Consider the following 13,499-nt stretch of genomic DNA (forward strand, 5'->3'; position numbering starts at 1 on the left):
GGGGAGCTCCCCAGCCCCTTGATGGGCCCTGCTCTGTGCGTGACAGGGGGCAGCGCCCCAATTCCCCAATCGGCCCTGCGCTGAGCCCGACCAAGGGCTGCACCTAGGGATTAGGCCTGCCCTCTGCCACCCAGGAGCAGGCCTAAGCCAGCAGGTCGTTATCTCCCGAGGGGTCCCAGACTGCAAGAGGGCACAGGCCAGGCTGAGGGACAAATTTTTGTGCACCGGGCCTCTAGTAAAAGCCTAAGTGACCATTTGGCTGTTAGCTATGATGCGCACTGACCACCAGGGGGCAGATGCTCAACGCACAGACATGGAAACATGGAACAGACTGATGAATCTCATAGGAAAGGAGGGAAGAGGGAGGTCAGGAAGAGATTAACCAAAGATCTTATATGCATACTAGAGGCCCCGTGCATGGATTCATGCACTGGTGGGGTCCCTCAGCCTGGCCTGTGGGGACTGGGCCGAAACCAGCAGTCCGACATCCCCCAAGGGGTCCCGGGTTGTGAGAGGGGGCAGGCCAGGCTGAGAGACCCCACCAGTGCACAAATCAATGCACTGGGCCTCTAGTTATTTTATAAGAAGAGAAAATTGAGGCTTAGAAAAGTCAAATAATTTTTTCAAAGTCACACTGATAGTAAGAATAGAGATAGAAATACCTCACTCCAAAGCCTAAGACTCCTAATGTCTAAGGCAGTAGTTCTCAACCTTCCTAATGCTGTGACCCTTTAATACAGTTCCTCATTTTGTGGTGACCCCCAACCATAAAATTATTTTCATTGCTACTTCATAACTGTAATTTTGAGACTGTTATGAATCATAATGTAAATATCTGATATGCAGGATGTATTTAGGCGACCCCTGTGAAAGGATCGTTCAACCCCCAAAGGGGTCGTGACCCACAGGTTGAGAACCGCTGCTTTACAGTATTTTCTCAGTGTTGGGTAAGCTAAAGGAATTATGTAAAATACATATTCTGATACAGTATCTATGTGGCTTTGTTAAAACTCACATCCCAGTGAATAAAAACCTTAATGAAATCAGAAGCAGAGATATTTGCATTTTTTGTATTTATAAATGACTATGAAGAGGTTACACTGTTTCTAGTGGTATGGAATAATTAAATGAAAATTACCAATAAGTGCTGCCAAATCAATCTTGAATACCCATTTATTTGGTAGAAAGTGGTAGGTTAGATGCAATTGTTTCCCATATCTTAGATAAGCCTTCACTATATGAATTTTCTTAAAAATGTACTTTAAACAAAAAAAGATAATTTTGTTTTCTATATACTGCATTTTCTTTCAATATTATTATATAGGTTTGAAATAGTATATTATTTTATAAACTCATTAGTCATTCTTAACCCATGAAAAAAATCTTTTTCAAATCCTAACTTTACAAGAGATCAGTCAGATTACAGTAGTTTACTACTAAATGTGTCAAAGTCTAAAATTTTTACATATGCCCTTTCTGTTCAAAATTGTACATTTCTATGGTAGAAAAAGTTGATTCTAAAATTTGAAGTCATTATTGACTGACATAATTGAGTCAAATACAGACATCTTAAGATTTCAAAACAAGGATTACTTACATAGAACATTGATTTTTGAAAACAATGAAGTAGTATCGATTTATTGTGAGTTCTAAAATGGCATATAGATGATACCTCAAAGGAGAACAAAAATTAGGTTGTTATTGATCAGCAATTCCTAAATGTGTGAGGCAGGCTTTATTAGAAGGGTGTCTATTAAAAATACAGATTCCTAATGAGAAAACATCAGAAAGGCTTAAATTGTGAGACATCCTACAAAATAATTGGCCAGTATGCTTCAAAAATAAAAAATGTCAAAAAAGATGGAAGAATTATCCCAAATTTGAGTAGTGTAAGGAGACATGACAACAAAATAAAATGTAGGGTTCTGAATTGGATGGTAACCAAAAAATCCCAGAACTGAGAAAATTTGCATGAGGTCTATAAATAAATTAATAGGATTGCATAAGTGTTTATCGCCAGGTTTTGATCATTGTGCCTTGGTTACATATAATGTCAGCATTTGAGGAAGCTAGTTGGAAAGAGCCTAGGGGAGCTCGGATCTGTCTTTGCAAGTCTGAAATTAGCTAAAAGTAAAAAGTAAAGTTGCCCTAGCCAGTTTGGCTCAGTGGATAGAGCACTGGCCAGCAGACTCAAGGGTCGAAGGGTGGATTCTGGGTCAAAGGCAGGTATCTCGGTTGCAGACTCCATCCCTGGCCCCTGTCGGGTAAATGCGGTAGGCAACCAATTCATGTCTCTCTCACATTGATGTTTCTCTCTGTCTTTCCCACTCCCTCCCACTCTCTATAAAAATCAATGGAAAATGTCCTCAGGTGAGGATTAACAATAATAAGAAAAGAAGTAGAGTTGTAGGTCTCAGCCTCAGGATACTGATCTAGTAGGTGGGACCCAAGCATAATTCTAAAAAATCTTTAATGGATTCTCTGATGCTCCACCAGATTTGGGAACCACTTGCCCAGGACAGTTAGTGCAGAATACTCTAGAAACAAACGTTCGGGATAATAAAACTATTTATAGAACATTTAAAAATATCAATGTGCTGTTACCTACATCATCTCAATTAATCCTGAGAAAGTCTGAACTAGGCAAGGCGCAGGTATTGGCAACACTAAACTAGTAGCAAAACTTCAGCTCCAAAAGATGAACTAGACAGTTACAAATTCAATAAAAGACAGTAGGGTCTCTATTATTCCTAGTCTACTATTTCCAACATATCCTACTGAGTTTATATTTAAGTGGATTTTATTTTAATGAAATTTATTGGGTGACACTGGTTAATACGATTATATAGGTTTCAAGTATACATTTCTATGACACATGATCTGTATATTGGATTTAAAATCTTACTGATTTTATTTTTTTATTTTATTTTTTTAATTAAATCTTTATTGTTCAGATTATTACATTTGTTCCCTTTTTTTTTCCCCCCCATAACTCCCCTCCTCCCAGTTCCCGCCCCACCCTCCGCCCTCACTCCCCACCCACTGTCCTCATCCATAGGTGCACGATTTTTGTCCAGTCTCTTCCCACATCTCCCACACCCCTTTCCCCCCCAAGAATAGTCAGTCCATTCCCTTTCTATGTCCCTGTAAAATCTTACTGATTTTAAAACGACACTACAGCTCAATCAGTTGATAGATATTGACATCAGTAAACATTTAATGAATAAAGAAAAATATGAAACTATGTTATCTTTTAGTAAATTATTAGTTAAAGTTTATCTGACTTTTGAACCAAAAATCTCCACTGACTGTACAATGACAAATGATAGCGATAAATGTATCTGAAGGAAATCAGATGATCCAAAAGTAAAACAAAACAAAACAAAACAAATAGAGAAGTAAAATACCAAATTACCAAAGAACAATCGATTCTTCCATCATGAATCACAGAGTTTACTATTTTAATTCTAATAAAACATCATTATAAACGAAACTAAAATTTCGGATACATTCTTCAGATAAACTGATTAGTTTGCTATTTCCAGAAATATCACCAAAGTAAAGCAAAAAAGTAATACAGACTATATTAATAATAAAGGCTTTGTGCAAGTTTTGTTTTGTTAAAACATTAAAGGGATCTGTTAGCAAACTTCAGTACCATATAATAATTATATATCAAAACATAGCTTGGTTCAGGAAGCAAAGAGCAATTGCAAACTAAGTTTACATTTGAAATGTTAACTTATGTGAGAAGTCTAAAGCACTAGAAAACCTCTTTATACCTGACATCTAGATTTGATTTTCAGATGTAATTTATGCACTCATCTATATCCTGCCCACATGTTAGTAGAGTCTGCATAACAAGCTGCAGTCTATACAGTATCAATCTGTAATTGCACCCTGCTGATTCTTTGCAAAACTTGGACAAACACTGAATCTTCTCCAATTAGTCAATTTGTTGTAATTAATGCATCCAATTAAACATAAGTGAAGGAAACAAGCAAAAATACATGCACATTTTAATTTTTCTTTGCAAGCCAAGTGAAAAACACTGGGGCTATTTTTAAAGTTATTAAACACAAACTTTTTTTTTAAATTAACACTTAATTTGGTGAGATTGCTCCTGCTTCAGGTTCATTTTAAGACTCCAGCTTAAACTCATCTGGACAAAACAAGGTTTAAAGGGGTTTTGTATTTTAGTTAACCTTAAATTTGTGAGGTTAACATTGTATTTTAAGTTTTGGGTAACTTGGACTATAAATTACTTCCTATTTAAGGCTGGACATAATTTTTCTCAAGAAGTTGAAATTACTTAGTTATTTCATACAAAGTTGCTAAGGATTAATCATAGTCAATATATTTATCAGCACAGTTTAATCCTTTTTAACATTTTACTTTTCAATTACAGTTGACATTCAATATTAGCACTTTAATTTTTACTCCTAATAAACATTTCTTCTTAAAAAAAATGGTGTTTAGGTTTAAAATTATTGACAAATAGGGACATTAAAATCAAATACTTTACATCAGTGCTTCTAAGATACACATTTTCCCACTTATTAACATCTATGAAATCAAGATTCACCTAATCATCAACAATATGCCAGTTTTAGTTGGCAATAGTTTTATCTTTATTATTAATACAAAATTATTGTGTCTTATAATCAATGACATCTTAGATGTAATGAAATAAAGCACACAGTTTGCTAATGATAAACCTTACTAATACAATTTATATAAAAGTATACTTCTTAAAAATGGAACTGTAAACCTTAATTAAGTTCATAATAGTAATGTATATATCAATACTTTCTATAGATGAATGTTTCAGATTTTCGCTGAGTTTTAAGTTTAGGTATTAGGGATAATGAAATCAATGAAACATTTTATCTGCTGGGAATTTAAAAATTATGAAACGTATAGAGACTACTAATGGCATATGATTTATTAAAAATACATAATACATTTATACATACATTTTCAAATTGTTTTATCATATGCCAAGAAACAATGAAATAAGTTCTACATTTATAGCTTATCTAAACAAATACTAAATTCCTATCATCTTGACTACTTGCAATCAGGATCTCATTAATCACTTTATTAACATAAACTACAAAGTGATCATTCCCAATTTCTGAATTCATCTGATTTTCCCCCTCAGATTTTATTTCTAGTATTTTCCCCTTATATTTTATTTAGACGTAAATGCCCCTCTAGAGATACTAGTATGCATGTGAACACAGGTTAGTTTTTTTTAATAAACACACACATACATATGTGTATACATATGATGGTAGCTAATTAATAGATGTTATTTTCCTTATAGTTGAGCTTGATAAACATTTCCTAATTTAGATGTTTCTGCTTTAACTAAAAAGCTACTTCTAGCATCTGATAACTAGCATGCCTAAAACAATAATTATCAAATTCAAAAAAAGTTTAGTCATGAAGGACTATTACAGATTAAATATATAGGGCCACAAGAACATTAAGTATCAAAGGCATTCTACCTATGTCAGTCTGATAATCTATAACACAAATAAGTAAATTCTAACTGACAACATGGAAACAATTTAAATGTCAAAGTTATAAATGTTTCATCATGTGATATTATAATATATAATTTAAAACTGAATAGAGCCTTAGGAAAATTATACTGGAAGTCTTAGAATGAATTTTATTTTAGAATTTAAGTTTCTACTATTCCTAAACCATAGTTATATCCCTGTGGTTTCAAGAAGGATTAGCCTGCCATTTGTTTTTGATTTAACAAATCAAACTCAACCATTTGTTATCTTTTAATATTTCAACTTTTATTCCTTCACTCATGCATTCATCCCATAAAATTCATTCCATCCCCATCTATTATGTACCTACTATTACTTAAGAAGTTCCTGCTATTTTGCTGTTAACCTACTTGAAAGGCAGCTTGTTAGAACCTGAGTGCCAAGATATGAAGACATTAAAATAGAAAAGGGTTGTTTCTGGTCCTACCTCTTTCAGGTCCTACCTGCCACTTCTATTTCAACCTACACCCTTCCACATAACCATGGGCAACTCTTTCAAACTCAAGCGTATTTCCAACAAAATTTAACTGTCCTAGGCTCGATCCCCAGTGTGGGGGATGTGCAGGAGGCAGCCATTCAATGATTCTCTCTCATCATTGATGTTTCTATCTCTCTCTCTCCCTTTCCCTTCCTCTCTGAAATCATTAAAAAAAAAAAAAATTTACCTGTCCTACATGCTATTCTAGCTAACCTGACAGAGACGTGCTCATATGGAAAAAGCCATTAAAAAGTTAACCTATTCTCCTAGCAACTATTTTCGTTTTTGTCTGATTTTTTTTAACTGGTCTTATTTAGGAACAGAGCTTCAATGGAAAGAAAACCTAGGCAGGTGAGTGAGAGTTTAGGTTGGAATGAAGGGTGTGGCTCCTGACCCTGCTTTCCTTCAACAGCTATCTGCTATGTATGTTTTCAGGAAATAACAATAGCTAACATTTATTACATAAATCCCAGGTACTGTTCTGTTTGCTTTAAATGTTATTAAATCATTTTATCCTCAAAATAATACAACAAGGCAAGAACTATCATTATCCCCATTTTATGTGTAAGAAAACTAAAGGTTGAAGAGATTAAGTACTTGTTAAGTCATGCTGCTTGTAAGTGACAAAACTGGAATTTGAACAAATGCAACTGGTTCCAAAGCCAAAGAATTTGAGCACATTATCATATTGCATGCCCAATCTAACTCACAGAACTGCTGTCAAGATTAAATGAGACTAAATCAAAGTGCTCTGAAAAGGACACTCTACTCCTTGTATGGTTAAAACATTAATCTATAAGTGACAGAAATAATAAAAAGGTTCAAGCACACTAGTAAGCACAGGCAGTATTGGTTTTCTTCAGTTGAGTCTTCCTAGAGTACATAAAATCAAACATATGGGTTATATAAACACCAACACTGACTATGCATCAACCACACTTACTGCTTACAAATTTACTTTTAAAATTTATATTTCACATTATTGATGGTTATTCTAAAATGTATTCCCTTCAATTTTATCTGATATCAATCATTTGATATTAGCAACAGCTCAATTCATTCAAAACTAATGGGAAAACAACATTTTATAAGAAAATGTTTAATATAGCATAAAATGCTATGAATTAAAATATGTAACCAAGCTATATAAATGACTCTTCACACAAAAATTTAAAACTTAGCAAGTTCAAAATTATAAAATATAATGGTTTATTGGAAAGCACAGAAATGATATACTTCAATTGACTATTATAGCAACTCTAGATGGTATATGAATTTCATTTCCAACTATACATTTCCTCTAAAATGAAAATAATCATTGGCTTTGATAAAGTTTTACTCTAACAGCTTAATAACAATATATACGCAAGCTTCAATTTTACTTACCTGCCTACAATTTAGAAATTCCTCTATCAAAAAGTCCTATACTCTCATGATCACTTGTATTATTTCATTTTATTTTTTCCATTTTCCTTGCATTATAGTGTCCGTTACTGGCTTTTAAGAGCTTGTTTATGACTAAAGATGTTAACCATTTCTCATGCATTGCAAATGAAATACCATGTTTTTGTTATTAAACTTGTGTATTAAATATAATCATGTTGTTTTTTTAAAAAGTCTTATACTATCAACAGTACTTTTTAGCAACTACTCAGTATCTATCCAGTACAATTATCAGCTTATGTTTTCAAGAATGTTATCTATAAAAACAAGTACTAAATTGATCAATACTGTGCGATATTAAAATAATTAATTTTAAACTATTTCGAACAAAAATATAAACACCACAGAATGAATCAGACACTCAACTGCAATAAATTATTGTTCCCTACCATATCATTTCACATCTTTCAAAAAATCCACATTTCTCTATTATAATTTAATTGTTTCTAATTTCCTCTAACGTACAGTGTTTTTTCTTGAGCCCAATTCACTTCTGGTATCTTTTGCCGATAGCTACCCTTCCTCTACCTCCCACCCCCATTTAAACTTACTGTAACTTTTCAAGTTTCTCTAAAAATGCCCTCATTTTATGTGTTGTTTTTAAATATCCTTTCAAAAGTACACAACTTTGTCCAGATCTCTGACTTCAATTATGTTAACTTTCAATACATTAAAGGATTAAAATATGAGGTTTCGCAAATTAAAACTAGACATAATATTGGAAAAATAAGATACTTTCGTACCAAAACCTTTAAGTATGCAAGTAGTGGAAAGTTATCTTTAAAATTTTATTTAAGCTATCTGCAAATAAAATACAAAATCAATAATATTAATTATTACTCTATTATTGCAAGAGAGCACATATTATTTAATTGTTTGGACTGAAAGGCATCAGGACCTAACAATATAATTCAGTTTGGTGGTTGCATTTAAAATGCTGAGAATTAATTTGTTTTAAAAAACTGTGATAGTTCTAAATATCTACATAATGTATCAATAACTTCTTACGCAAATGAAGATTTCCATAATAAGAGAATTATTTACTGGTACTTTCTTGCGTGGGGAAAAAGGAAAACAGTAAATACTTTTCATATAAAGCCTGCAAAAATGACCAAATATTCTGCAAAAACAATTCTAAACTATATTGACCTTAGGTTGTTTTTACCCTTGCATATAAAACAAACATACATATAGAACAAATAATACTTATTACATTTTATTTTTTAAATATGTATTAGGTAATTTGTAAATAAAAATGCTTAGGATTAATATATCCTCCTAGAGCAATTCTTTGTCCTTGTATTTCTCTTGGAGCATTAATCCTCACCTGGCCTCTTGATTACATGAATTAAATAAGAAAGACCACAAGAGCCAGAGGGCTGCTTACTGTTGATTAAAATAGTCTTAGTTTTCATGCCATTTCATTTAGTAAAAGGTTATGAGAAAATTTTGTATTTCATGTTTCCAAAGTATAAGGTGCCCAATGGAGTATGACTGAGAGCTTAAAAGATCTTATAAAGAATTTCAGTGCATGTTCTGTAAAGAAAGTAAATTTGAAACTGGAACAGCAATATGAATTTAGTTTTGTTTTTCTTTTTATGTTTGATATACAAATATTTTCTTTTAAAATTCCTTTTGCTAATATTAACTTAAAAAAGAAAGCTATGTTCACAGAATGATAAAATTTAGTAGATCCTGGAATATTACCTAATTCAGTCAAAAAAGAAACAGTACACATAGTCTCTAACAACTGAAAACTCCAAAGTGGGAGAAAACTCATCACACGCACATCAAAGGAATTAAATTTGATTCTTAACCAACTTACCCAATTTTTGACTTCTCTTTTAACTTAGAACAAGTTCTTGCTTTTTTGCTCTCTTTGTCCTTTGGCTTGGCTTTCATCCTCCTGCCTCTCTTCTCCTCTCTTCCTTCAACTGAAGCGCTAGGAAAGTTCTCAGGGCTCATGACTCGTGGGATATTGCGCTCCCCACGCTCCTTTGCTTTGGCTATAGCCTCTGATATTATACGATTGGCCTTTTCTTGCTTGCTTTCTGATTCCACCTTTTTTCTCTGCTTCTTCTCGGACATGATCCTCACCTGGGTATTCTGCAACTTAGTGTATGTCCCAGAACCATCATTCTTCTTGGAAGACGGAGGCTAGAGAAACCAAAATATTACTTATACAACATACCAGGGTACATAAAAAAAAATGAACATAAATATCTGAATATTTTAAATTAGGCTTAAAGAAGTAACAAACATGAGCAAATATGTGAGTGTTACAAATTGAAAATTAAAACATTTTGCTAGTGTAGAAATTAGTGTAGGTATGAAATAAAAAGCTCAACTAGTTCTTTTAAAAATGAAGGTTAAAAAAGTATAATACAGATACACTGAATTTTTCATAGTATTCTTGATTAGTTGATTCAAATTTTATCCTGTAAATATGTTATACATTTGGAATTTTTTAAACAGTCTTTTCTTTCTTCTTCATTCCAGAACTCTGAAAATTAATACATTTAAATTAGCAATTTTAACACAGAATGGCTACTCCTATTATAATTGTTAGAAAAATAAAGCCTCTGGTTTACAAGAAAATAGAACTAGAACCTGAAACATTGAAATAATTTTAATGTGCAATCTAGGCAGCAACATAGCTAGTTAGTAAACATTCCCATACTTAAAATTAGAGAAAGTTTTAGTTTTTCCGTGAAAGAGTTAAAATGTGTCCCTCCCCCCCTTTCTATATCCCAATTATTTTGCTCAAGCAATTCTGGGAGGGGAAAAAACAAGTTTTATAGTTTTATGTTAAAATTATTAATATTTAGCAATATCACAGGAAGCAGATCAACAGCATTTTTAAAAGAATATCCTTTTTAAACACACATTCATCCACATATAGATCACAGTTTTGTTATGTTCTTACCCGTAAACATGCCTCTGACTATAGCAAAGGAAAAAACCACCAGGAATTTCCAAACACATTTTCATGCTGATTCCAGTGGGCTTCACTGGATATCTTTTCTATACCTGCCTCATCAAAGGTTTCATCTCAGTGCTGCAGCACTGGGAGAGGAAGGAAGGCTTAGAATCGCTCACTAAAATGCCACCTTAAGGCCTACAGGCTATAACAAATAACCAAGACTCGAGAAAACAGCAACAAGCTCAAGATGGCGATGCAGTACGACTCCCGCAGCAGCAGCCAGTAATAAGGAAGGTTATTCAATCCCATTAGCCTTTTAGCCCAAAGAACCCCTCCTCCTCCCACTCATTCAGGCTTTCACTTACCCTTCCTCTTGGCCTCTTCACTGAAGACATTTTTGGCGTCAGACAAAGGCTTGCCCTCTGCTTTTTCACCACCCCAGGCAGTGCTCAAGAAAAAAGCATTGAAAGATTCCTAAATGGCCTATTTAGCAAGCTGCAACCAAGAGATGCACAACCCCTCCACAAATACACATTGTGATTGATCAACACATTTCTGCCTTAGCAAGTTTATCTCCACTGTTCATCCTATTTAGATATGAAAAAGGCTGTAAAGTCCTCCTGAAAAGCTGAGTTCCCTCAACAGCTATAAGCAGATAGCCAGATTCCAACAAAGCACAGAAAGAAATGCATGCACAAAGCATCAAAATGCATCAGCATGAATATTAGAGATGTCGTTAAAAATACTGACTCCTTCTGCGGAAGTAGGCCAGCAGATGGTGCTACCAGTTATTATTCCATTAGACTCTGCAATTTAACCCCCAATGGACTGTTCTTCCCTCCATGTAACACATTAACTCTCAATCTGCCATTTCCTGCAGCCAAGTTTTTAAAAATATACATTAAAAACCTGACTTTTAAAAATCATCTGAAAACTGAAACGATGGTGAAATAGCTTTCTTTATGTAGCTATTGGTATTAAAACAAAAACCAATGCAATTTTTACTGGAGAAAAATACTTTTCCTCCTGATACCCTAAAATATTTCAAATATAAAAATAGCTAACGGCAAACAAAGGGTTAAAGAGCAGGTCATGCAAATGAACACATAGCAAGTGACTTCTCTTTAAGAAATTAGATAAGGTCTCTTATGATTCTTCTAACAATAAGCTAACAATGCTATTTTCAAAATAGAGAAATTAAGCTATTTTCATTTAAATTATAAACAGAATTTTAAAGTGAACTCACCAGAGTTGTCTATAAAAAATTACTAACCACACTTAAATTTTTCCTTAAATGTGAACACATTAATTTTCCTAAAATAAAAATATAAAATCTTCCTAACCTTTGCCCCTCATATTCCATTTTAATTGCATTGCTGAGTTTTTCAGATAAATTTTTAATTTTAGTTCCTTGCTAAAAATAAGTAAGTAGGCAAGTCCACCTGAACTTGTTCATCAGTACAACTTTTCCTTCCATAAAAATTTGAGACTATTTTAGTAAGCGGTGTCCTTAAGTATCTGAAACATAATTTTCACTGCTTAAAATTTAAGTTCACCTCTTTCATTGATACTAATTTCTCATTTGGCGTGGCAAGTCATCTGTTATCTCTATCAAAGAATCCTTTTTAATTTTTTTTTTCATTTTAGGCATCGGAAAGTCTCAAAACCGAGTAATACGATATGAACAGTGTCCTAGAAAGACCAAGCTGGACAGCAGGAGAGAAAATGAAAGACAGAGGACTGACTCCTAATGGCAAGGACAGGTTCTGAATGACCCGAGAGGTCATCTATGTAAAAATCACAATGACCAATAATAAGGGCGAATGCTTACCAGGTGCTTATTTTATCAAGTGCCAGGCACTATTCTAAGCATTTTGCATGTAATAACTAATTTAATCCTGAGTGATAATAGGGTTATAGTGACAATACAGTAGCAAATGGGAGACATACTTCTAGAGCAGAATTGCAAAATGATAGAAACTAAGAGCAAAGAATTTAAAAAATCGTAACAATAACAAGAGATAACACTTGTTTAGTCCTTACTTTGTGCCAGGCACTATTACTAATATTATATATATAGTAGGTCAATTAATCTTTGAAACAATCCTGTGAGAGATGGACTACTATTAATCTCATTTGATAGCTGAGGATACTTAGGCATAGAAAAGTGACATGCCCAAGATCACAAGCTACTGAATGATTGAGCAGGGATTAAAAGGCAGAGAGAGCCTCATTATGAAAAGCATGCTCTTAACCACTATATCATATTTGGTTCAAATACCATAATTTAGAGGGACTAATTTGAACACAGAAAAAAGTAAGTGACTTTCTCAAAATTGCAAAGAAACTAGCAATAAAGCTAGGATGAAATTTAGGTCTTATCACTGCCCTTTCCAAGATGTAGAAAGCAACTACATATGGAGGGGTATGGCTGAAGAGCAGGGAGAGTCAATATTTGGTTTCTAGATAAGTAACTGGTACAGAAGGCAAAAGAAATAGAAAATCTAGTTGATACAGGGTGTGTATGTGTGTGTGGCAAGTTTAATTATTTTTACACTGAATTTGAAATGGAGAGCTCCAGTAACTGGAAATTTAGAAGTGGATAATCAGAGAGGACAGGTCTAGAATACCAGATAGGGAATCGTCTGCTGTTTTCTCATTCTGTAAAGATTCCCAATAGATTCTATTATTTTACTCAAAATCTAAATGACTTAACATTAAATCTTAATAGTAGACAACAGGGAATCTATGATTAAATATTCTTCTATTAGAATACAATATTTTAAAACTATATTCCTACAGATCAACATTGAGGTGTTAACTAAACATTTTCAATTCACACATACATTCAACATACAAAAGGGTAGCTGCTAGACTTTTTTCAATGTTATATTTTTTCTCCCTTTACCCTACATAAGCACTACTCAAATTCTGTCAAATGCCCTGACTGGTTTGGCTCAGTGGATAGAGCGTCAGCCTGTGGACTGAAGGGTCCCAGGTTCGATTCTGGTCAAGGGCATATACCTTGGTTGCGGGCACATTCCCAGTAGGGGGTGTGCAGGAGGCAGCTGATCGATGTTTCTTT

The 13,499-nt window shown here is 33.7% G+C and overlaps 1 protein-coding gene across 14 annotated transcripts in view; it reads right to left on the bottom strand.

Moving 5' to 3' along the window:
• The window catches only part of CHD9 (chromodomain helicase DNA binding protein 9), a 159,808-nt gene that overhangs the window by 66,071 nt on the left and 80,238 nt on the right, over nucleotides 1–13,499 (bottom strand). For 11 of the 14 annotated variants that reach the window (XM_059668047.1, XM_059668041.1, XM_059668040.1 and 8 more), the window contains one exon: nucleotides 9,317–9,648. In XM_059668047.1, coding sequence (XP_059524030.1) covers nucleotides 9,317–9,648 — 332 coding nt within the window. Of the gene's footprint in view, nucleotides 1–9,316; nucleotides 9,649–10,417; nucleotides 10,701–10,779; nucleotides 10,863–13,499 lie in introns of those variants that run through there. The other 3 variants (XM_059668050.1, XM_059668049.1, XM_059668051.1) reach the window with 2 other exon arrangements.

Source organism: Myotis daubentonii, chromosome 15 (genome assembly GCF_963259705.1).
Source record: "Myotis daubentonii chromosome 15, mMyoDau2.1, whole genome shotgun sequence".
NCBI classification, from domain to species: domain Eukaryota; kingdom Metazoa; phylum Chordata; class Mammalia; order Chiroptera; family Vespertilionidae; genus Myotis; species Myotis daubentonii.